Genomic DNA, 26,176 nt, shown 5'->3' on the forward strand with positions numbered 1-26,176 from the left:
GTCTGTTGTGGTGATTGGATCTCTTCTCTACAATAAGCAGAAATGGATTATGATCACCCAAAATTAGCAGGAGAATGCTGGTGGGGAAAAATATCTGCGTTTCCCTTTTAGTAACCTCGGTGACCTGATCTTAGAAAAAAGGAAAGAGAAGGAAAGAGGGAGACGTGGAGGTAGGGATGGACAGATGGTGACTTCACAATTATGGGAACTCATGAAAATGTTCAAACTCATTTAGGCTCAAATGAAACCTGCTTTTATTTCTCGTTTAAAATGATACAGTTTCTCTTACAGTGATTCATTAAACAGAAATAATTTTGAACTTATTTTCAAGTGTACTAATGACTTCCAAAGCAAGCTAACATAAGCTTGGGTCCTCAAGCTGACATGGCTTTCATTTGAAAGTTTGTGAGGAGGATCCAGTGGTCAGGGATGTAAAAAGTGAATGCCAAGCAGCTGTAAACTAGAGGCTGTTTGATGAGTGGCTCCTTTGACCTTTAGTGCTGCAGTGCACCCAAGAAGTTATGAGCTTGCACACTAAATGAAACTCAGCATGTCCTAAAAAAAAGATGTGCCTGTATAACAAAGCGCAGCTGTGACGGCCGACTCTGATTCATCTGTTTGGACAAAAGGAAACAGGAAGTTTGAAAGACACAGACTCTGGAAGGTGCCTCTTCTTTGTTGCCGTCACATTTTATCAGCAGTGCATAGGCCTGTCCACTGATAAACATGACTGCAATCATTGTGGATGGTGCATGTAGGGCTCCTTAGTGAAGGATGTTCCTACTTTACAAGAATAGTTTCTGCAGTTCTGAAAGGAGAAAAAAAAAAGTCTACCTTAAAATCCATACACGTTTTATTTTTTTTACTTCAACTAACTTGAAATGTTTCTATCTGTAAACTCCTTCCTAATCTGCATCTGCACTTTTATTTAGAGAGAAAATAATTGTTCCCTCTGTCCCACACTTTGAGCTCAAGGGTTTCAGCATGGCTTGAGCTCAGGGTTAAAACCCACAGCCACCTGGCAGCAAGTGCGTCAGTCTGTCATGTGTAGCCTGTTTCCTCACATTGTGCTGGCCCTCACAGCCTGCATCTATTATGTTAGCTGTTGAACATGTCACCTCTCAGGGGGACAGCAGACGTGACCTACCAAAGCACGACAGCCTGGGTGTTTTTCATCCTCCATATTTGACAGCGCTAATATGTCGGTTTAGGTTTTAGTGAAAGAGACAGAACTTGAGAAACATACTTGCTTTTCAAATTGGAAAAGGAAACATTTGGTCTGTGCTTCTTAAAGTGTGGTATAAGTACAGTAGTGTGGACTAAATGAAAATGTCTTTTTTCAAGACAGCGCATGATGCAAACTCATTAGGGATTTCAAAGTGAAACTACTGCCATTACATTGGCAGCGGTCTATTTTTTTTCAAAACCCTGTGGTCAATAAAATGGACGAGAGTGCCGATGGCCACAGAATGGATAAACTCTCCATATGCTAACAACAAACAGAGTAAAAAGAGTGAAGTAAAATATTTTTTGAAGTATCTCAGATCTTTATTCAGTTGTGAGGTGGAGAAAACCAAGACCACAGGATGCGGTTGCTTTCCTAGCAACAAAAGGCAAGCTGCACCATTTAATGAAGCATTAAATTTTGCATTAGGAAACTTCATATCATGCAAGCTGTTAAAAGACAAAAGCTGGTTAATTATGAACAGGTACTATTGTGGAACGATCCTGAAGAAAATTGTCAAACCAATCAAAAATGTGAAGTTTATTAATCCAGTCTAAGAATTGAGATATATATATATGTTTATCAAGGGCATGAACATTTACAAGCTAAAAACAACATTTAGAGGATGTATTGGGTCTCTAAATTGATGCATATTAGAATATTTAAACCAAATGGACCCTTTATGTTTCTTATTCAGAGTGAGCAAAAGTGGATCCATGAAAATGAAGTGTTTAATTTTTATCACACGTATCACATCTAAAATAAAACACCAGAAGAACATATCATGCCAACATGAAACTAACACATTGGATCATATCCAACCATCAATATGAGATTAGTAAAAAAATAAACAAAAATTGGGAAAGGGACGAAGTGCAGCAGGAAGCAGATAAGGTATCTCACAGTAATGACTAATGCACCTTGAAGAACTAAAAATAATGAATAAGGTTAATGTTTAAAATGCATAAATATATACTTTATTGTACCCAAAGGAAAAAATTTTATCTTGGAAATTGTACACTACACAAAGCTACTTTCACAATTGAATAGAGTGCAAAGAATAAAGGTCATGCGACCACAACAATAAAATCATAAAAACATATTGCTCAATAAAACCACATATGGTCATGTCTTCAGAGGTGGACAAAGTTACAAGTTTATGAAAAGTTGTAATTTTATAATGAAAAACATAATAACTATGCAACATATGGGTAATATTAAAATTCAGTTTTAATATTTATATGCAGAAGATTCTGGAATCTCTGATCAGGGTTAAAACCCACAGCCAACATTTTTATTTTAACCATCAATATCATTCATCGTTTCTTTTTTGGTAGCATCTGATTATTTATCAACAAAAAAATAATGTATAAATAAAACTGACTTGGAGTCTAAAAAAAGCTTAAATAAATAAACTTCCTTAACTTAACAGCAACTGTAGCCAGCAAGTCAAACTGCAAAGACAAAGAAGCAAGTCAGGTTACCAAATTTATTTAAAACCACTGTCAAATTGCATTGCATCAGAAACATAGCACTGAACATAAATATAGACATTAACATACACAAAATAGTGCAGGAGAACAATGTAAAGAATGCTGAATTTAAGAAAATCACAAATATTCAAGTCATTTTTCCAAAAACATCATATTGAAAGTTTTAAACACAATTTAAACACTCAGGCAATCAGAGAAAAGTCAAACTACAATATGTGCATCAGCGAGTCAGATGAAAGGACGTCACTGCTTTTGTACAAGGTGAATTTTGTTCCTTATAATTTTAAGCATTATGTATTTTTTAATGCTGGATACTTAGAATAATTTAAACCTGATAAAAAATCTGAGTATTACTGACATACTGCTTTTTGTCTTACTCTAAATCCTGACATAGACCAAGTCTGATTCATGCATTAAGATCAGAAAAAATGAGTCCTTCATTCAATACTAAATAAATTAATACTGTTATTAAGAAACAATAGAAAAAATCCTCCAACAAACAAAGAAACATCCCCATGACATAAAACCATAATACATTTATAAAAAATAATGAGGTTATTTTGTCAATCACAGTTTTAAAGACTTCAAAAAGGTGTTTTACTTTGAAACATTTATTTCAAAGTAAATAAGTATTTCAGAGAAAACTCCGCCCCCTCGTTTGATTAAGAACATTAGCCTGAAATAAAAACAAAGAAAAATACGCAAAGTCGCTTTACAAACTGCAGGTGTCGCAAAATAAAACACAATTATGAAATAAGAAATGAAATAAAATCGTAAATAAATCATGAAATTAATAAACACTGATTGACAAAGTAACCATTCCTCTCCCCTCTCCCCCCAAAAAGCAATATGGAGTATTTATTCAGTATTTATTAATAACAGTATTTATTGTTTTTATACGTATTTAAGTTTGAATGAAATGACTCTTCTTACCATCTCCAAAAAGAAAAAAACAAGTGGAAAAGATAACCCAGACTCTACAATAATTTATTTTCAGTGGTTCCAAATATTAATGCTACTGGGCTGAACTGAAATGCAAACTATGTGTTATTCCACTGCAAAATAAGAAACACACACAAAGAAATTCAGAGACTTCTTGATTCACTGAGTTGCTTCGCTGGTGGTTGTGATTATTGTCTGCCATCATATCATGTTGCCAAAGCGGTGTGTGCTGAAACGGGGGAGTGTGTGTGTTTCAGAGCCACAATCCTACACATTGTTTCACACACTCCTCTGCCTCCTCTCATTGCTGCCGTTGATCCCTACCCGCCTCTGTTGGCTCGACCCCGATCGCAACCTGGGGGGATGATGTTACAGGAAGCCCAACGTTCCTGGACAGATAGCGCTTCCCCCCCATGGTGACAGCTCTCTCTTCACCTCCTCTTTGAGTGCCTGTCTGGAGAAGGAGCAAGAGGAGAAGAGGATGCACGGATGGTTGGTGCAATGTCAATCCAATCAGTTTTCTGGAGAATCACACATATGTTTAAATATAACATTTACCAAGGTTCATATTGAAGAAGAAAAAAACATTGAAGTATAAATGTAAATGGTTTTTCCCCGTCAGAAAGTTCTAGATTATTAATGAAGTTACTCAACTTATTGAAGAACACAGCTACAAATGTAAAAATGCAATAACTAAAACACTTAAAACAGTGGCAAACAAGTAGGGGGATCCAAGTTTATCTTGCCAATACATACAGTAAGGAGGATTTAACTAAGTTAAAAAAAATAAATAAATAAAATTTATGAAAATGCAAAAGCATCATTTAAGAGTTTTACTAAAGATGCACAGAGAAACTGGCTGAAGACCTGAACTTTAAGAGCAATATCCAGCTTGATACAGGCCTGGGCTGGTGTAATAGACCAGAGTGTGAATGTGTGTGTGAATAGTGTGAAGTGTTTTTTGGTTACTAGATAAAGCACCATACAGGTACAGGAAATTTACCATTTAATCATTCACTAAGTTCAGAAACATAAAATCCAATATATATATATATTTTTACTTTTCAATAGCAGCTAGTAAAAACACACACCGAAGAGCATTTCTTTAATGTCTTGCCAATGTGAATTTTATATGCCTCATTATGGGAATAGAGAGAATGCTTCCAAGCAATCTGGGAGGAAACAAGATCTGATGTCAGAGAAAACTACCATAAAGACGACAGAAATGAACAGTTTTAACAAAAACACATGCACTTCCTCTTCTTTATTTGTTTGCATGGCAACGGTAGCGGAGTCTGTCACCATTTTTAGTCAGCATTGCCAACCTGTCTCAACTTGGATAATGATCTCAGTAAGAAGAGAGGACAGAGGCTCTCCTTCCTTGTTTGCACTGCCTGAGTGTCGGGCCCGCTCGGAAACACAAATACTTCCTCCATTTCTCCTTTGGCAAGCAAGTGAATCAGTCAGTCATTGCTAAAATGCATACAAAAGGTGGGCTAACAGAACACCTCGCCACTGTGTGTGGTTTGGTGTTCCATCCCTGCAGTGAGGCCAGAGTTGAAAGAGGCGACATTTAAATGAATTTAAACAGGTTTGCTGAACATGAGAGCTCCAGAGGATTCACAGCAAAACTGAACAAAACTTCAGTTTTTTTTTTTTTGCCAGTGGCCTGTGTGCCTGCAATGATTACAGAAAGTGATTTCCTCTTGAGACAATAACATGTCAGACACTTGCCAGACCTCAAAAGTGCAACACACTCAAAGGAGGATGTGGTGGCTTTGAGTGAACATTAGGTGCAATTACAAGCTTCATGGTAAGAGTCAGCTGGCAGAAGAGCCCGAGGTAATCGTTTATGAAATGCAGTTAAGATGCATGGAAGCAGGGAAAGATGCTATCGCCACGGCTTAAGAGCACCAGATCCTCTCTGCTGTGACTCAAGTTCTTTATGTGAGATATGACATGAAAAGCTAATAAAGCCAATTGGGCTGGACAGAGTATTGACTTTGCTCGTTTAATATAAACTTAACCCAGTTTGATTTTCCCATTTGCTTATTTAAGAAAAAAATTATAATGATAGACAGTTACTGTATTGTTGTGATAAAACTTAAAAGAAACGTCTGGGATAACAAGAAAAAAATTCTTAATTTTTATGACAGCCGTATATAAAAATTTTAAAAACACGAATAAAATAGATTAAAATGAATAACAAACATAACATTTTGGTCTGAATTAAACTAAATGAAGAAATTCTTGATAGATGATCATTAGGACATGATAATATAACAACAATAATAATGCTAAAGTTATTGTTATTATTCACAACAAAACTTTACACGCTACTTATGATTTGCTTATGTGTGATTATTATGAGAGTACTTGTCATGCTAAACTACTATTTTCTATAACTTGACCGTTTCGTCTTGACACAGCAAAACTCGGAGACATGTTTAACAAAAGACTACGTATAAGGTGTCAAAAAAATGAAACTCAGGATTTTGTAATAGAGTAAAAACTGTGTAACTGAAGACATGCATGACAAAGAAAACGGAGAAAACAGGGAAACTGGGGCATGACTCAGAATTTTTTTACAGTAATTACGACTTTTGTAGTGTTGGCTGAATAGTATTGAGATGAGAGCCGAAGCAGGTTGTTACAGTAAAAGTCATTTGTGAAGAGCAGTGAAAGACACGCAAGTGTGTGGTGTGAGGCAGGAAGGAGGGGGCGAAGAGAGGGAAGACTGTCAGAATGAGACTGTGCCAGGAAGTTCAAACATTGGGGGGTGAAAGAACAAAAGACCACATCTGAAGCTATGCTTATACAGTGCAGTTACCAGGCAGAGCTAGGTATTTATGGTTTAATTCTAACCGAATGTCAGAACTGGACAGGCATTTTACATGTCCACTAGGCATCGTGTTTGTATGCAAAAATCTTTTTTGGAGGGGATTAAATAAAACTTTGTCATGTCAAAACATTTTCAAAACTATTGTGTATTAAACAGAGAATTCTAATCTGTATAGCTGAACAATCTTGACCATTGTATTATTATAAGGACTCGATTTGTCAAAGAAATGAATTCCTTGTTATTATTGGTTTAGGTTAGTTTGCCACAACAATCATTTCTAGAGTTGTATGAAAAGAGTTTGAGTTCTCCAACATATTTTTCAAAGACAGTTCAAAATACTTGCTACAAAATGGGCAAGAGACTCATGTGAGAATATGAAGCTTGCCTATGTCTGTTAAATTGGAGTAGAATATAGTCTAGAATTAGTTTTAAAGGCACTGAACCTCCAATCATGACTTGATTTCGCTCAAACGTAGGACAAGTCATTAACTGGGGTAGGCATGAAAACACATGGCTAATTAACACTAACTCTGTCTGGTCTTGATTTTCACCCATAACTTATGCTTACTTCCACTCCCTCCTCCTCCGGTGGAGCTGGCAGGCCGGCTGCCCTGCTGGGGCTCCGACTGGGAGAACCGGGGTGCCAGAGCAAGTTCACGACTCCGGTGATCACTAATGGGGGGATCAGGTGTCCGGGGGATCTTGGAGGAGCTCACAAATCCAAGGATGTAGGTGTCACTGATGGTCAGAGAACAAAAAGAATTTCAGAGTTTTGCAGTTGTTAAAAAAAATATCCAGAAACAAAAAATCCCAACCAATACTGTTAGAATAATTATGTTTTCTTGTTCTTACATAAGTAGTTACCAGTTTGTTCTTCATGTAAAGGTTAGTTTAGTTTTTTCTTACCCCAGTGAGAAAAGAAATTTGCTAAAGTGTGTAACCTTTCTTTGTTTTTGCGGCTGTTCTTAGGACAACTTCTGAGATACTTCTCAGTCGTAAAACTGGGTTGCATCCTGTACTGCCCCCATTCCTTATCAGGAGAGCCCCCCTTTCTTTCCTTCAATAAAAGACCAGTTCTGAAGACAAAGGGCAGAACACATGGGAGAGCTGCTGGAAGAAGTAGCTCTTCTGTGTCTTCTCCTTCTGCAGAAGAATTGATTAAAATTAACGTTGTCTGTGGTTCTCTTTTTATGTAGGTTGAGAAAATACCTATCAAATACTGTCAGTTATTATGGAACCAGATCCGCAAGTAAAATATTTCTGACAAATAAATGACTTTGGACATAACCACATCAGGGTGATTTGCCAGTAAAGTTTTTGAACCTATTATTTTCCCAATAATTTAAGAGAGGTACAAAGTTCTTAGCTGGATAACGCTGATATGTAGGTAACATGACAACACAATTGTCCTGTAAATTATCAGGTTTGCTTGGCCGTTTCACTGGCCAAGCAAACCCATTATTACCAACAGAGCTACGAAATCAAGAAACTGCAAAAATAGAACATTGTTGATAAGATGAGGTAGGTCAGGCTTTTAAAAAAAAATCAATAATCAAGATCAAAACTGCAATCGGTGCAAACCTACTGATGTTAACCTTGGCGTCATGAGTAAAAACACTGAAGTGTGAAACAAATGTCACATTTTAAGAAATTAAATGGGGATAAATAGTTTTCACAGTACTGCAAAACAATCAATTGAAAATTTCTGTGTACCAATACTATAAACAAACACAAATACTTTAAGTATTTTTAATGTTGTTGTATTGGTGAAATGGGCTGTAAAAAGTAATACCGTACAAGCTGTAGCTTTAGCACAAAAATGATTCACTAAATAATTCAAGAACAAAATTTGAAATACTTTGTTCTCGGGCATATAATGTCAAAACATATCCAGAACAACCAGTGTCGTTTGGTTCAAAGATGAGCCTTTATCCTTGATGAGAATTTTATGCATCATAAGACATAGCCAGAGTCAAATTTAAGCTCATGTGCGGGGACACAAAGAAAAGAAATCAGGACTGTATCCCATATCAACTTTGGACAAGTTCTTGACCTTAATATTTAAAAGTCTCAATTTCAGTCAATAGGCTCAGTTTCTGGTGATACTCCACTGATGCCTGGAGAGACTTGATAATCTATATAAGCAGTGCAATGATACTCAGGATACAGGATGTTGTAGAATATTTTTTCACTGAAAAACAGGATTTAGTTCTGGTACGTTTACATGCATCTGCTGCTTTCATTCAAGGAACATCAGAGATTATTGCTTGAAGACTCAGTTTAAAAGTTTGTTTTTTTCCCCCCAAGTATTTATGTCACAATAAAACAAACATAAATGAACAGGTGTAAATAAAAACAAACATATAGTATATATTCATTATACAACATATAGTAGACATATTTTGCATGTCAGAAACCCCATTTTTAATTGTTTTTTGAGATGGATGTTTAAAACACTTATTCTTACTATATAAAAAAAATACACTGCTGAAGCATTAAAAAAAATCTACAATGCACCGAAATTTATCTTTTTTTAGTTTGCATTGATATTTATTTTGCTGCCAAGTTGTGTAGCAACATATATGAGTAAAAAAAACCCCCAAAAACTCATATCTTGATGCTGAAGCACCACTCATCCACTTCTAGTGTCAAATCTGGTTTTACCTCGAAGATGTGCCACAAATCATCTTTAGGCAGGTGAAAATCCTGTGAGATTTTAATGTTAATGTCTCACAGGATTTTCAGGTGAAAATCCTGTGAGATTTTCACCTGCCTAACAGGTGTAAAGAATACATCCTGATAACCTTTGAATGAGCACTGAGTGGGAATGAAATGAAATGTTATCGGAATGAATAAACAACCCCTCTGCATCCAGTTACATAACGCTCTCATACTTAATCGGGCTGTAGACAAATGGCTAACATCCTGTGCAGAAATCCTATACCATGTCTAACAGATGGATTTCATGCTTGTTTCTCCTCTCGATAATCACACTGCCGCCAACCGCCCAGATATGATCTGCCAGAGCCGCCTATTGTGTGACATGATCGTATCTCTGAATATAGGTGGAGGTGCAATACTTGCCATCTGCACAGCAGCGACATAGAAGAGGGACAGATGTAGCATTGATTTTCTAGTGGCCAGTAAAATCGACCGTTAGAGGAAGAAATGGAAACAGTGTTTTCCCAAAGTGCCACCTGATGCATGTCAATACATCTAAAGGACTATTTTAACATGATAGGGACAAATGTGTTTATTGGTGAGAAAATAACATAAAATAGGTACTGGCTTATCTGGCACTTGCCAAATAGCTGTGTTGCTAAGGCTCTATTCTTCCCAACATGAATGCCTGTTTCATCTCAGCATAAAAGACTTGTCATCCAGGCTAATAAAATTAGGCTGTTCTGTTTAACCTTAGCCAGGCTGTATTGTGGAGGTGTTTTACGTTCCTGGGGTATGTGGGAAGAGGGGCTTCCTGGGACTCATTACTCATTACTCAGTATTTGGGAGTCAAGTTCCTCTGGGATTTAGAGGAGGGAAGAAACATGGGAGGTTGGACTGAATGGGTCCCTTTGTGGCTGCAGCTTGTTTAAACGCATGTCACAGTCTCACACCGGCTTGGCAGTGCTGACTCACCCATCGGTGTCTGGCACTGTTGCCAACCCTGTCTGCAGACGCACACCTTTCGAAGCACATGCCACGGCATACTGCAGACGTAAAGCAAACCTAGCAGCAGACATCAGTTACAACTGAGTTGTGCTTGTGTAAATTCAGTAGCAGTGGTATGTGTGTGATATATTTGCATCTCAACATTTTGATGCTTTTTATATTAAATCTTTTGAACTGGCTAAAAAAAAACCTGGCTTAAGATGTTGATTCAATTGTGTACACATACTGATTGGTATTTGGTTTAAGTAATGCATTTGTATGAGCAACACCAGTCCTCTGCATCTCTATAAATCACCTGCATTATTCTCACATAATAAAGCATAAAAAAAAAACATTTATATCAGGAATGTCAATGAATGTGCAGGGTGCTATAATTGTTTGTAACTTCTTGTGAGCTTATTGACAGACTTACTGTATGCTAGCAATGATACAAAACAAAAGTGATGCAATGTTAGTTATAATGGAGCAAAGGAAGATGCATAAGTCTGCAGGGTTGTAAACTTTGGGTATCTTTTACCTGACGGCGTGGCCATTGTGCCTCCCCTGGGACTGTCCTTTCCTGTCTTGATCTTCATATGTCCGGTCTAACTGTGAATCCTGGTAGAACCGCCCGCATTCTGAGTCTGAACATTGTGAGACAAGACAAAGGAAGAGATCAATAAAGCTCTTACTGGAATTTGATCACACATCTGTCTTTTTTTATTTTGAGTCAAACATTTGCTATTAACCAGTAATCTCAAACTACAGTCCTTGAGGGCTGCAATTTTCAGATGCGCCCCTTGCCAAGTGACACTTTAAAACTGCGTCACTAGCATATAGAGCTCTGCTAATGAGTCATATTGGAGCCAGGTGTGCTGTAGCAGAGAGACATCTAAAACTTGCAGGACATCAGCCCTTGAGGACTGGAGTTTGAGACCACTGGTATAAACAAACAAACAAACAAGCAAAAAAAAAAAAAAGACAGTCTAGAATTGAAGTTTTCCAAACAACAGAGAAAAATTTGATTCTTGGCAGTTACTTTATCTTCCTGAAAGAAGAAAAAAAAGTTCATAAAGCCTTTGGTGCTTGGGTTGCCGATAAATATCCCTGAAGAAGAAGTTTCGAGGAATTTGCTGCAACTTCCTCGTCTGGAAGTGCCTCATGTTCCCCAAAGACATCTGGCATCACTTCAAATAAATCTGATACGATAGAAGGGAAATTAGATCTCTCCTCAAAATACAGAAAGATTCAGTGACTAAAAACATGTGATGAACACATGTCACATTTTGTGGCATGTGTTCATCAATATTTTACTATTCCCTGGAGTTGGAATGCTTTTGTCGTTATAAAATAATGAGTGAATCAAATATGGAAAAAGAAAAAACAATATTACACACCTAAGCTGTGACGAAGGGAGTCGGCAGTGCTGGGTGGGCTGCCAGAACGTGTCGGAGGTCGAGAGTGGTATAGGGAGGGGATCAGACTCCCTTCTTCACTCCTCTGTCTGTTTAGGGGGTATTCCCTGTTTCCACACTGACTGCTGGGACGATTTTCACTAAAAATAACACAATCGTATGCAACATTACATACTCTAGATAGTGTAAAAATATGTCAACATGTATACTGACAAAGAGTAAAACTTATTTTAACCTCAACTTTGGTTATTTCTTTTATTTTTAAATTGCAAAATGATCTCTAAATGTAATCAGTGTATTTTTTTACCATGTTTCTATGGCGATGCTGGCATCTTTTGTCAGTGCTCCATGGTTTGAATGCCAGGCTACGAATGTTTTCTTTAGAAAACATATTTAATTTGATCCACTGTACCATTTTCTTAGCCAGTAGAAGCTTTATTACCAGTGTAGCATAACAAAAGATGCAACACAAACTGCAAAATGGCTCACTGATTACATAACAACTTGATTATGCTGGTGTTAACTAATCGGACTTCAGAAGAGAAAGACCCTAAAATTCAGGTAACTTTACCAAATTCTATGCTTAAAATAAAATCGGAAATCACATAAAACATTCTGGTGTCTTTTCAACAAAAAAGTTTTAATCAAAAGAGACCTGACATAAAAATATGTTTTATGATAAATGGACTGAACTTACCCTGAATTTCGATGAGAACTTGGGGTGACTGGCCGTTGTAAGGGCTCATCAACGTTTGGGCATGCCAGAGGAGTTGACTTCCTCTTTGCTTTCATCATGTTTGTCATGATCTACGACATAACAGCCACATGTTAAACATTTGACAGCAGTTTTATATCTTTATTAATTAGAGGACGAAGACTCTGTGCTGCACTGAACCTTAATCCACTTTAGTTATTCAGAACTGTAAGTGCCACTGTGACTGTATGTAACATGTATGTAAACATTCATGTAATAAGGTCTGCTGCTGACACATGATGATGCCTGGCTCATGGTAACGTGCTTACAGTAGCGTTACTATGTAAAGTTGCCACATGAAGACATTTCCTTAAATTTGTATACTGGATCAACTGGAGTTCAGATCAGGGTTAGTAGTTGATGTTCTCCAGTCTTCTGATATGTTTGCAACTGCTCCAGATTCATTTCAAATTTCCAAAAACCTTCAGTTACAGAGGTGTTTAATAACTAAAGCTGCCTCCCAAAAAGTTGTAGCGGCCACTGTTTGCCACTTTTTGAAGTGGAAGCAAACTTTAGAATCATTGCACATGTACTTTGAGAAACTGATGTAAAAATCTGTCTCGCTGCATCCAAAAATGTTTTCAACTGTTAATGAACACACATTTAAAAAAGGATGTCGACCAAGGGAATATATCGGCTAAAACAACAACAAAACATTGATAATAAAAGAAAGAGAGAAAATAGCATAATTAACTCAAAATTATGGAGCACAAGTTTCCTACCCCAAGATACTCAGTGGTGAGCAGAGTCTCCCCAGACAGCTCCCTTTGCTGGGGTTGAAGAATTTCCTCTTTATCAAGTTCTATTTCCATTAAATCCTCCTGTAAAAACATGTCCACAGCAACAAGATCTGTTTACTGCCATCTCAAATAACAACTTTATCAAAACATTCATTCTTTCACACATCTCCCTCCACCTTAATACACAACCAGATGTCGTTGATATATAAATATGTATTTATGAGATAAGGCTCTTTCTTTCATGAGGTTTCAGATTTATGTACAACCATAAGGCAGGTATATAATTTAATAATTTTAGTAATTCTTCCTTCTCAACCAAGTTTGTTGGCAAAACAAGAATTTCACTTCGCTATCAAAAGAATATAATAGGTATAAAAAAACAAACAAAAACATCTAAATGCCTTACATCATTGTCATCCTCTTCTTCCTCATCATCGGACTCTGGTCCCTCTTCATCACCTGGGTTAAAAATAGTATAAGGACTTAAAGAGATTCTTGATTGCTAAAATACTGAAGAGTAACAAACAAAAAAGAAAAAAAGAACAATTATATTTTGCACACTGTCTCAATATTGAGAGACGGTTTTCACAGAAGGAAAAACCCTATCGACACTGATCATTAAAGGTTGACTTTGTTTAGAAATGCCCATCGGACCTAAAGTAAAAATGTATTTGAGTTAACTAACCTGAGTTGAGCTGCTTAATGATGAACTCAATCTGTCTGTTGAGGTCTGGGTTTTCCTCTCTGTTGTAACAACGAAGAATCTCCTCTATACTCTAAACATAAAGCATAGATTCAAAGGTGGACACTCGGGTAACGCTAAAAGTTATGTAAGCACTCAAAGAGAGCAAGTATGAACTAATAAATGATTATGTTGTTACATTTGTAGCATTTCTTAACTGTGTATTTTTTTCAAAATGAATCAGGGATTGTTATTGTGCACCATAACTTACATTGTAAATCTGTTTTCATCTACATACTTTTATAAACACAGGGTCTAAGTGCTGAGATTAGGAAGAAAAATGGTAGCATGAAAGACAAAATGTGTCTTTTCTCCAAATAGAGGACAGTATTTCTTCTATCTCACCATCTCTTTGGCTTCCTGTCGCACCGAGGGAACACACAGGATACTGTACAGAGCTCCATTCACATATGGCCGAATCTGAGGAAGGCACACCGACACCAACAAACACAAACTCTGTCTTAGAGATATTCAGAAAAATTCATTCGGGGTCTAATTTGAATGTAGATTAATAATTTTGTGTGGAGTAAAATATGCAATGAGAAGGAAACAGGAAACATTAACATCATAACTTTATTAGACTTAGGTTATTTAGGCCTGATAGAAAATCTACTATGGCATGGATTACTTCATTCATTTATATAGAAGCAATATAGCAGCAGAAAATAACTTGCATGTGTTTTATATAAAAGTGCTCTGTGAGTATATTATTGCACAGTCTGTGTTCATTTGGTAACAGATGTGTAAATTACCTCATGGTTCTCATGTCCGAGGAGGTCAGTCAGAACTTTGAGCACATGCTTGGCGTTCTCCGCGCACTTCCTTTTTCCTACAAATGGACAGTTATTCAAAACAGACACACAAATTCTGTTGAATGCTACATCTCAGCAGTTTTTTGTCTGTGTCAAACAATGACTCCATTCCATCCAGTTCCATCAAGCTTAATTACTTTGGAATTTCTAAATGTAGGATGATACCAATCCTTTTGGAAAGTATATTCCTCTGATACTTCAAAGGTGATCAATTCTTTGTATTATTTCTTTTATTTTTTCCAGCTATAGTGACCTCTATTTGACAGTGGTCAAACAGGAAGGCAGGTCATGAGAGAGGGGGAACACATGTGGCAAAGGTCAGTGGAACAGGACTCAAACCTGTGACGGCCATGTCGAGGACAAAGGCCTCCGTATATGGGTCACACACTTTTAACTCTACCCCTCCAATGATGAGCCTTTCTGTCTTTTATTTCTAGCAGACAATAAAAGACAGAAAGGCTTTTATTTTGTGTGTTATCAAGTCAAAAATGAACTTGGTAACAAGTTAAGAAAAGTCAAATCAGGATGTATTTGAATTATGAAAGAGTTTTAATAAAGTTTGAAGACATTAAAATATATCGTCTTGCCATATTGAACATTTGAAATGGCAAATGTAGTTAACACAACCAAGTATTTCAGGAAATAAGTAGAAAACAGAGAAAAAACACAGACTAACTTTTACCTGCTGGTAGCTCAAAGACAAAGCATGAAAGCCAGAGGCTGACATGGCTGTAAGTGGTTAAGTAAAATTTGTGTCTTTAATTTACTGTTTAAAACTCCAGAGGTTAATTTAAGATTAACATCTAAACTGAACCAGCAAGACTAAAACCAGGGGTGGATTCCTACAGTACAACTACAAACAGCTAGCTAAAACCACATAATGCAGCAGTAATGAAGCAACATAATATTTAGATGCTACAGATATTAGTAAATATGAACCTCGGTTTAGTTTTGTAACATCTGAATTGTAATAATTATCTTTATCCACATTATGTTTTTCATTCTCTTACCTTTGGTTCGCAGACACAAGTTCATAAGCAGAGCTGCAGAATACTCCAGGGTGTAGTCACTGAGGCAGTCCGAGTCCTGCAGCTCATCCACAAGCCAACCAATAAGATCATCTTCGATCATGGCTGTCTGCTGGCTTCTCCTAAGAAGGACACCGCAATTATTCATTCTTATCAGCAAAGCCTAAATTCTAATAAACAGGACATTCATGTAAAAAAAAAAGAGTTTCTGGATTCTACCTTAAGTACCTTCTTCATTATTTAGGGTAAGAGCACTATGAATCTTTTCTGCATTCATGATTTGATACAAATTTACCTCAGAGTAATAATAACCAAGCTGATACTAAAGACTTGACCGCTTTAAACTGAAATGCATTTCATTCATTATTTCAACTTTATGAGGTAGAAGTATCAAACCTGAGTGTTCACATCAACCAGCTTAGCAGATTAATATGCACTCTGAAAGCATTCATGTTGTCATTCATCTGTCACCGACTGGCTTCATAGTTTTTCAGTTTCTCTCCTTTATTTAATGACATTGAGAAAATGTAACTTTATGAGTAGAGACACTGAATGATCCTCCAGTATGGAGCTAATCTGAAAAAATCCATTGATCAGTAGAATCTGAGATGAATGACATATTGAGTGTGGTGCAGAATTTTACTTATATCTGAAGCGTAGAATGCATTTAAAAAGCCTGCATGAGGATTGTGATGCTTATTGTCTTGTGCATCATTTCAGGTGATTATTGATGTCGACCATGAATCTAGATTGAGCTGTATGATGGAAATTAAAATCCATAATAGGTTCTGAGACATTGTTTATTGTGAAACAATGTCCCAGAACCTTCATGATATTGTATCCATTAGAAACAAACTGCAAATTTTTACCTAAGACTGAGCTTCTGAAGGGCAACCAGAACATTTTCCCGAGTCAGAGAGTCCTTCTCCTCCCTCCTTAGTGTTTCTGTCAGAAGCTTCACAAGAACTGGAATTTGGGAGAGGTAAATCCGGCCTGTAATCATGAATACAGCAGGCAATTAAAAAAAAAAGTTATCTTACATAATCTGGAACATTTTCAAGTTTCTGTACAAAATATGAAATGGCATTCAGTTGAACTAAATTACAACTATCAGCAATCATTCAGAAAAAAAAAAAAACTTGTTAAACTTAAGCAAGTAAGTCTTTACTCTTATGAAAACAATGCAAACTCCACATGAACAGTGTATTTTTAACAAAACTTGATTAGAGCCACAAGCCATACTAATGCCATACTGGGCATTAGTATGACTAGATACAAGTCTAAGCCCTGAAGTCTCAGCTGAAATCAAAATGTAGTTGATTTGTTTAGATCATCTGCTAAACCTTAAAAGTTTCCCTGTAACAGAGACAGAAAACTTTACTCCAGCCTCTTTATAAACTGCCTTTCTTTATTATTTGCATTCTGCTGCAGAGTATCATTAGTGGTTTCAGTCCTGAGGTCTTCGATCAATCTACATCTCCACAAGAAAGTTTAACAAGGCTATGACTCATTTTACCAAGAAATGAGGATGCAAACCAAAGGCTATTAGGATCATACCCTCTGCAAGGGAAGCAAATGCATTGATGAGACGAGCAGTGTATTGACGGACAACCTCGTTTGCTGACTTCATCAAATGAAGCACAGTTTTCTAAGACAAAGGAAAAACAGAGTCATTTCTTTGCATGCTAAGCTTCAAGTTGCATGTAGTAAAAAACAAATGTCGAAGCAACCACTATTGTTAATAATTTTGAGTTTCTTTTCCTTTAAAGTCAACATCATCTAAATAATCTGCAAGAGTCTTAAAACATTTGCATTAATCTCAAGGTTCAAGTGGACGGTAAACGTTTGCATGCATGTATTCATACTTGATCACCCTCCGGCCGTACTGTATTTGTGTTTTCAGTTTGTATTTTTACTACTAATTTAGATGTAAGCAAGTACATGTAAGCAATTTTCATTTTCATCCAGGAGTGGGCAATACGATGTTCTTAAATCTTGAAGAATTAAAAAGAAAATAGTGACAAGCTCCCAAAATAGACCAGGTTGTCTTTAAGTTATACTCTTTATACATTGAATTTTATGCTATTTAAAAAAAAATGTCAAATTTGTTTCATAATTACCAGCATTAGTATAGTTACAGTGAAAAATAATATACCCATTAAAACTTTTTGATCGTCCATCAGAGGCATCATCTCAGATGCAACACAGGAGACGGGAGCAGAGGCCAATAAAAAAAAGCAGCAAAACTTAAATCGACAGAGAGATTCAAGTCATTCATGACGTGGAGGTGGACTTGAAAAAAAACCTACTCTATGCAATTCTAAAGAGGTTTGGTCCTCTCTCTGTACAGAGTGAAATTACAGGACAGATAGTATTCCTTTATCAGTGTTAGTATGTCAAACGTTTACCGTAAAATCCCTATTCAGGTATTAAACACTCTGAACTTTAGATGGCATAAAGTTAATTAAAGCAAATCATATTTGTTATAATCATACACATTTGCTTTAGAATTTCTATCTAATTCAAGCATTTCCACAGAAACCTCTGGCCCACCTTGTTGGTGCTGTAGCATTCCAGCAGGTCGTTACTGATGTAGGCTTGAAGCACCGTGTCCCTCTGTTCACCAGGGAGTGAGCGAGTTATTCTCTACATAAACAGAATTCAACAATTAAAAGGTCTTCATCCATGATGTAAAAAGATAGATATTATGCTATGTTTACTACTTAAGCTCTCATGGTACTCGTTGTTATGCGAAAAAATTATTATGTGTAATGAGGTGATAATAACTATCCCTTTTAGAAGAAGAGTTGTTACTACTTCTACCAAGGGGACAGTTTCAATGTGTGTGGATGATCAGCAATTAATTAAAAAGGCAAGACTAAAAGCTGAAATAGTTCAGTTCCTGCTGATAAAAAGAAACGTAATAGAATGCAATCATTCGACAGAAACAGCGAACAGAAACAACATGGACTCAAGCGTCTGAGAACTGAAAAAAGGAAATGAAAATAAGCCTGCAACGTAACAATATAAGAATCTCCTAAAACTCTTCCTACCCAGCGCAGAGCCTGCAGCAGGAGACACTTCAGCCTGTCTGAGCCGACAACCAAGTTGTTCTTCAGTTTGTCATAGTCCAGAGAAGGCAGCATTGGCACCTCCTTATGCCTCCTGTGTGCCAATGATTTATTTTTACATTTTAGGATCTAACTAAATAAACTGAACAAAAAATATAGAATTAAACACTTACTGTAGTGCAATAGATGCACGTAGCATAGACGAAGCCTAAAACAGGAAGTACATAAAAAAACAAGAGGTTAAGTATATTTTAGAAGATTTATTGTTTCAGTTTAATAACCTTGATTTTAGTTCAGTTTACACAAAGCAGAACATAAAACATGCAAGTGTTCAAATTATTCATGTCATCTTCACTTCATATAGTTTCCACCAGCTGAGTTGTTAGTATAATATAATACATGCATTCATCATGCCTTATCTGAACATGCTGAACATTGTTTTAGCCCCCAGTGCAGGGGCTTGTGGGTACTATTGTCCATGCAGTATGCAACATTCAGGCAAAGAACCATCACCAAACAGGTGGGGTAGTGTCCTCACAGCTGTTACATCTCAGTTCAAATATATAATAAAGTATAATGAATAAACTTTATTCAACTAAGGTTGACAAAAAGTAACATAATATGGCTCAAGACAAGAAAACAACCTGAATGTGTCTGTGGAAACAACGTGAAATTTATTTTTAACCTGAGGGAAATTAGAGCTCTGAAATAACTTTTTTTTTTTTTTTGTAGCTTCCAAAAGAAATGAGACTTAGCGACACATAAAAGGAATATTCAGTAAAGTCTGAAAATGCTATTCCTGGAACTAACTAATACAAGTTTCCTCAAACTAAATAATTCACAGATAAAAAACAATTTATATTTCAAATTTACGTGATTAAAATTGATGTGAAAAGAGACAACTAAAAATTATAATCCTTGCCCATATTGCCTGAAGAGGTCACCATTGTGTGCAATCACTTTAAATGATCCAATTCAACGACCCTTTAAATTCCCATGAATTTTAATTCTGGCTATTCAGTCTTTAACTGTGTCACATTTTTCTTCTCTGTGACTTGACCTGGAAAATAATGAATGTTAAACCTCAGACACTGTCAATAATACTGAAACATCACATTTATTGACAGTGACTAATGCCATCTGCAGTGTTTTACAGCCTGACTGTGGGAAAAATGCACTTTGTGTTGGTTACTCTCATTAAGGTTTTTACTTAACATGTTAAAAAAACATTACCAAAGAACGCAACAGGATACAACTAAAATTGCTTTTAAAAGAGACACAAACAAGAGGTTACAGAATAGGACACAATATTGAAGTAGAGTCTGAAAGACACTCCGGCCTTATAACGGGTCTAACAAAAAGATCCTTAAGCAAAAAAATAGAGAGACATCTTTTTAAACTAGGGCAATCTAACAGGAAGAAGAAAAACAATGGAAAACTGAGCATAGGGTCAGGCAAAGAAATGGATACATGTTGACAGAGAGCAGTTGCATTTCACGATGTGAGGGGAGAAGATACAGAGTGGAACAAGCAAGATGGGTAGTAGGGACAGAAGGGATGATGGAAGAAAAAGATATAAATATGAAACTTACATAGCCATCATCATAGGGACTCATAGAGTAATATCCCTTTGTGGATAAAAGCATCACACACAAAGAAAACACACACAGTAAAAAAAGGCTCGTTCAGATCAAACCATAGCAACACAAGGTTTCACAAGAGGAATACAACAGCACGTCAAAGACCACTGACTGCAAGCACCACTGAGAGGATAGAAATCTGTAAAGCAGGTTAAGACCTTGTCTGCATGTAACCAGGTATTTTTAAAACAATGTAGCGTAAATTTTGAATCACGTTAATGCTAGTATGTGGATATTGAACAGTGTTATGCCTGTGTATTGGCAAGGATAGCTAACCGCTGAACTCCAACATAGTAAAACGGTTTTAATGGTCACATGGGTGACATCAGACCTGCATCACTTGTTCCAGACTGTAATGCACTGATCTCTAAACTGTCATTAGTTTTTCGAGCAGCACATACAATCCACTGGACAGCAAAGTTTTTATAATCTGAGTAAATACAGATTATAAATTGGCACCAACACTAGACTAGACTAAGACTAATTTGAAGTAGTGTCTTGCTGTGAGTTACAATGAAAGGCAAATTCAGTTACTCCCCTTTCTCTTCCACCTGTGTATTGTCAATATGTAATTTTCCAAGGAGTTTATTTGAATGAACAAAGGAAAACTAGGATCTTGGTTTTTACTTGCCGGATATATGCCGACTTATCGCTGAAGGTGAAGTGTACAAACAGAGACACCCACCATATCAGTTAGTAATCTCTAAGTCTTTTTCAAACACCACATCAGTCTGACCAGCCGTGTCTGACGTGACAACTGACATCCCTCACCGATGTGGCTTTTACAACATGCTTCATAAAGCTTTGTTGCACTCTTTGTGGAAAGAGGTGGAACAGAGAGAAAAGGATGTGAGAAATTGCTGTGGTTGTGTGTGGTTCTTACAGTGCCAGGCCTTGTGAAGTCTGTGCTCTGAACAGCACTTTGCCTCATCTGGCTGCTGAATAGGCGAACACACACACTCTGCAGATACTCAGGGGAAATCTGCAAGAAATACACAATGTCATTTTTACGTTAAAGTCTGCTCACTGGAAAATATGTTTTTGTTCAAAATTAGGACTAAAAATAAATACTATTAAACAAAAATGACTTGTTTCTGTACTGCTCTTTACTTTGCAACTGCAAAAAGAAAGAAACCCAAGACATCATGTGTAGTCTTTAGTCTTTACATGCAGCATGTACACTGACTAAAAATATAAACACCCCATGTCAAATGTAAGAGTTTTATGAACATCTGAGTTATGCAATATAAAGAGAAATTCAAAATATATTTTCAATAATTACTGATCTTCATATCGGCAGTGATACTTGTAGTGGATTGACAGTCCTTTGAATATGGACATGCACTGAGTAAAAAAAACAACTCACTGAATAATGCTCGATGACAGCAGGTTGGATTAAAAATTATTCACAAATCAAGAGAAATCTTACTTTTGTGTAATAAAATGTCAGCAAATGGTTATTTACAGTTGTTGACTCCACATGGCAACGATATTTGACATGGGGCTTTTACATTTTTGTTCAGTACATTTTTATATATGCAATCAGCCCAGCTTACCATTTTTCCACTGACAGTGGCCTCTAAAGAGTCGACCAGCTCAGCAGTGATTCCAATAAGGTTATGGTAGTCAGCTTTGATCTTGTTACACTTCCGTACGTAGCTGGAGATGCGTCGCTCCGATTCGGCCAGCTGAAGCTGCAACTGCTGCATGGCTTCTGTGCGGCCACACAAACACAATCAGACTGAGGTTACAGAACCTTAGCCCCTAAGACAAATAAAAAATGTGCTGTTACCTCTGAAATCTTTTGTTATAAATTGGAATATTAAAAAAAAACACCCGATTGATCATTTTTAAATCAAACAACTGTTTGCACTAAATATTTCACAATTAAACATTGGATTTAAGCCAGTATTTACCTATTCAAATCTTTCACTGCAACCATTTAAAATTGGTTGCATTATTATGAAAACAATAATAATAATAATGATAATACAGACCTTTGGGCACTTAAATAACTTAGAAACATCATAATATGTAGGAGAAAACATAAAATACAGCATCTACAACAAATATTAGTACAAGCCTGAGAGGGTTTCTTCACCTTCGTTGCTTTTGAATCATAGACTGGGAATATAAAACACTAACTCCACTAATCCAAACACAGCTGCCTATGTGGTTAATGTTAATGAAACACAAAACAAAACTGTAAATGGGATTTTGTGTCATAAATTGTGAAACAAAGCTTTAGACCTTTTATAATGTCCCTTAATGCAAAGAGGTATTTTCATGAGGGAAACACTTTCCTTGTATGAAGCTTCATTAAACATGGAAATTTAGACTATCTGAAAAGCTATTCAAAACTGTATTATTTGCCAACCAGTTATATAGAGTCAACAGTGGACAACTTTTCACAAACAGAAACATATATCAAATAATATTGAAATCTTAATATATTTGACACAAATATTTACCTTTGGAAGTTCTTCCACCCTCCTTCTTCATAATGTTCATTAAAGAATATGTAAATATATATACACACATACAGTATATACATACAGTATATATATATATATATATATATATATATATATATATATATATATATATATATATATATATATATATATATATATATATATATATACAGTATCTATATATATATATATATATATATATATATATGTATATATATATACAGTATATATATATATATATATATATATATATATATATATATATATATATATATATATATATATTATATATATATATATATAGCTAACAAAAATGTATATAGCTAGCTAAGATTATTAAACCCTTTACTCTGAATGCAAGACTTTGAGATCACTGACGAATTCAACACTAAACTAACCACACCAAACTAAAAAGACACGTGCAGTCAGAGGATTCCCACTATGAAACGATAAATTTCATAATAGATTTACAAATGCATTTGAACATTTGTAAATGTTCAAATACAGCAAGAAACCTCTCTCAGCAGCACACTGACAATTCTTTTGTCAGAGTCAATAAATGAGGCACAGACAAAGGATACATATAAAGTCAACAGCCTTGGAATCTTAGACGATTTTAGAGTCACTGATAAAAACTTCTCCAACTTGTCCTTCAACTGTGGCATCCAGGAATCCTGGTTAAAAAAATAAGACATATTGGAGAAAGATTATAAAGAATGTTTGAAGGTGGTTATGGGAAAAAGAAAAAAAAAACATGAAAAGAAATGCCTTTTATAGGAGTTTGAGCACCTGAAAGAGATCTTTAAAGGAAGGGTGAATGGTTGGATTGGGAACAAAAGGCAAAGCGTAATAAGGCAAAAACTCAGTAGTCTGGCTCAGAGTTGATCCACGAGTTTCAAGGTACTGCTTGAAAAGGAAAATCCTCTCCTCAAATTCAGCTCGGTCCTGCAGAGAGATGACAGTTGGTCAGTTACATTATTTATTTGAACTAATAGCTGAATGTCACAGAAGCTGATTGCATCATTAAAATACTGTTTTCATTGTCTAAATGGCTCTCGAAAGTATGGCAACAAACGCTGAATAAACGAATTGAAATAATGTAAGCAGCTCTAACTACAGCTCATAATTTTCTAAATAGCAATATGTAATCTAATTAGAGTTTAGCTAATTGGAGTTATATTGGGTAATAGAGTAAAAGATGTGCTGGAAGTTAGGAAAACAGCGCATGACCAATGGCTTTGCTTAAAAAGAAAATGTGGCACCACCTAGTGAACACTTTCAAAAACGGCACATTATGTGTAATTACATAGTTATTTCTTTCAAAAAATAAATACAACTATAAATCTACATACTTGTCTACTCGGGTGTGTCCTCAGCGGGTAGACAGTAAAGTGGATATGAAGGTAGAACTCAAGGTTCTGTGCTTCATCATCTGAGTCTTTAACCGCTGAGGGAATGTTTTCTGCCCAGAGATCAAAGAACACTTTGTGGTCGCCATCATCAAATGAGCTCAAAAGATCTTCCTGAAAAAGTCAGATTTAAACACAGGGACATTTGAATGAGTAAGAACTTAGATGTGGAAAATTGCTTTGTGCATATTCATTTGCATATTGTACTATTTAAATATAATAAAAGTATATTGGAATATTTGGAAACATTGTCTCAAAGTGGGGGAATTCCAGTGTACCAGCAACAAGTTAAAAGAAAACAGAAGCATACATATTCAAGCTAAGGCAAGACAAGTATGAAAACAGGACAATAAGAAAGAGGGAATGCACAACAAGGGCAAATTTACAACATAAAAACGTAATTCTGCACAGTTATTAAGCAATAGAATAATCAGATCAAAACCAATGTGCTACAAAGTACAGGCATTTGAAACGTTCAAAATGTGCATGTGTATTTTTGCATAAAACACCAAATACTGTGAGCACCAATTCACAAAGTTAACTTGATTCTGTGCCCTACTTCTTACTAATCTTCCTATTTGATAATAGTCTGTACCATCACATATGAAAAATTACCATAATGGAACAAAACCTTCCTCAACTGTTTCATTACTGGATCATGTACCTGGATGACACGGGTCTTTGAGTCTCTCAGAGCGCTTCCACGAGGCTTCGATACAAGCTTCCCTTTGGTTTTGCATTCCTTGTCAAAAGTTTGAATGGTCTCTTCAAATTCTTCGAAGTTAAGGTACTGCCAAAGAAAAACAAAAATAAAGTTCAAATACACTCACATGTGGGACATGCAACATCCAAAATGTCTCTGCAAATTTTATGAACTGCCAGTAGTTTGCAGTAAAATTATATATCACATCAATTCAAATTCAAAAATACATAATTAATGCCAATAAAGTGTGCACTGCAAAAATGTAGTACCTCTTTGATAATCCCAAGAAGATCAGCTTCAGTTGCCAAGATGTCCCCCATCTCGGCTCGCTCCCTAGAACTCATGCGAGTACCAGAAATGTTCAAACCCCAAAGTGACAGGAAGGATTTCTGCTTTCATAAATCGCAGATGGAAATCAAAGTAGCATTATTGCAGGCTGCAAAGACAGGACAATTTATTACCATTATAGCAAGTCAAAACAAAGCAGCACACATACACAGACTAAATCGTTACTGTACACCAAATAAGAAATGTTTGGTACAATCAATCATAAACCGATTACTTAAGAAGTATTTGCGTTTTGCATCCTTATTGTCATTACATTGTTGTAGATTTTAATCAAATCTGCCAATACGCCAGACAAATCTCGCAACATCTCATCTCACTGGTATCCCTCTGATCATGCTAAACATCTTTGAACGTCAACTTTAACATACTGTCCAAGCTAGCCAACGTTACTTGAGGATATAATCGTTATTCTTACCTCATTCGCCCATCGCTTATTGGAATTAGTCAAATTAGAAATCCTTATTCTATGGATCAATCCGTAACTAAACAGTATTAAACACATTTTCGACAGGGCTTTGTTCGGCCCTTTTCTCCCCTAAATTTCAGTCATCGAACGATTAGCTAGCAACTGTACATAGAAAGGACGCTAAAACTACTTAGCAACCAGACGTAGCCAGAAAGTGGAGGTAAATGTCGTGCACACCGTTTGAACTCGCTCATGTTTTATCCCAAAAAATGAATACAATAATTTTTTTGAAAAGAAATAAAACCACACCTAATATTCTGTTAAGTGTTTTTTTTTCTATTGATTAAAATTAGAACGCGGAATACACTTGTATCATAAAACTACAAAGAATATGTAAAATTGTTACGATTAATCTATATTCGTCAATATTTAATTACTGTCAATGAGCGGACTGTTTTTTGTGCAATTTTTAAGATTTTTGTCA

At 36.0% G+C, this 26,176-nt stretch overlaps 1 protein-coding gene and 1 long non-coding RNA gene across 3 annotated transcripts; one reads left to right on the forward strand and one right to left on the reverse strand.

Moving 5' to 3' along the window:
- Positions 1-1,938: 1,938 nt before the first annotated feature.
- On the reverse strand, positions 1,939-25,865 carry LOC129373337 (lisH domain-containing protein ARMC9). 2 transcript variants are annotated; one of them, XM_055051233.1, is made up of 26 exons: positions 25,702-25,865; positions 25,208-25,374; positions 24,900-25,025; positions 24,179-24,349; positions 23,616-23,771; positions 23,408-23,500; positions 22,824-22,848; positions 21,909-22,066; positions 21,236-21,334; positions 20,305-20,340; positions 18,886-18,920; positions 18,695-18,806; positions 18,195-18,287; positions 17,199-17,289; positions 16,511-16,634; positions 15,624-15,763; positions 14,554-14,630; positions 14,147-14,221; positions 13,745-13,835; positions 13,466-13,518; positions 13,042-13,140; positions 12,263-12,372; positions 11,548-11,705; positions 10,689-10,794; positions 7,071-7,240; positions 1,939-4,114 (listed from the first exon to the last, which is right to left on the reverse strand). In XM_055051233.1, the coding sequence occupies exons 2-26, from the start codon at positions 25,280-25,282 to the stop codon at positions 4,092-4,094; spliced, it is 2,496 nt and encodes an 831-aa protein (XP_054907208.1). In that variant the 5' UTR covers positions 25,283-25,374; positions 25,702-25,865; the 3' UTR covers positions 1,939-4,091. The 2 variants fall into 2 exon arrangements, with proteins under 2 accessions (XP_054907208.1, XP_054907215.1); XM_055051240.1 differs by lacking the exon at positions 20,305-20,340.
- On the forward strand, positions 11,978-15,722 carry LOC129373379 (uncharacterized). Its single transcript, XR_008607358.1, has 3 exons — positions 11,978-12,126; positions 14,857-14,930; positions 15,637-15,722. It is a non-coding gene; the product is annotated as an uncharacterized LOC129373379 (long non-coding RNA).
- Positions 25,866-26,176: the final 311 nt, after the last annotated feature.

Source organism: Poeciliopsis prolifica, unplaced genomic scaffold (genome assembly GCF_027474105.1).
Source record: "Poeciliopsis prolifica strain line A6 unplaced genomic scaffold, Auburn_PproV2 SCAFFOLD002, whole genome shotgun sequence".
Classification (NCBI taxonomy): Eukaryota; Metazoa; Chordata; class Actinopteri; order Cyprinodontiformes; family Poeciliidae; genus Poeciliopsis; species Poeciliopsis prolifica.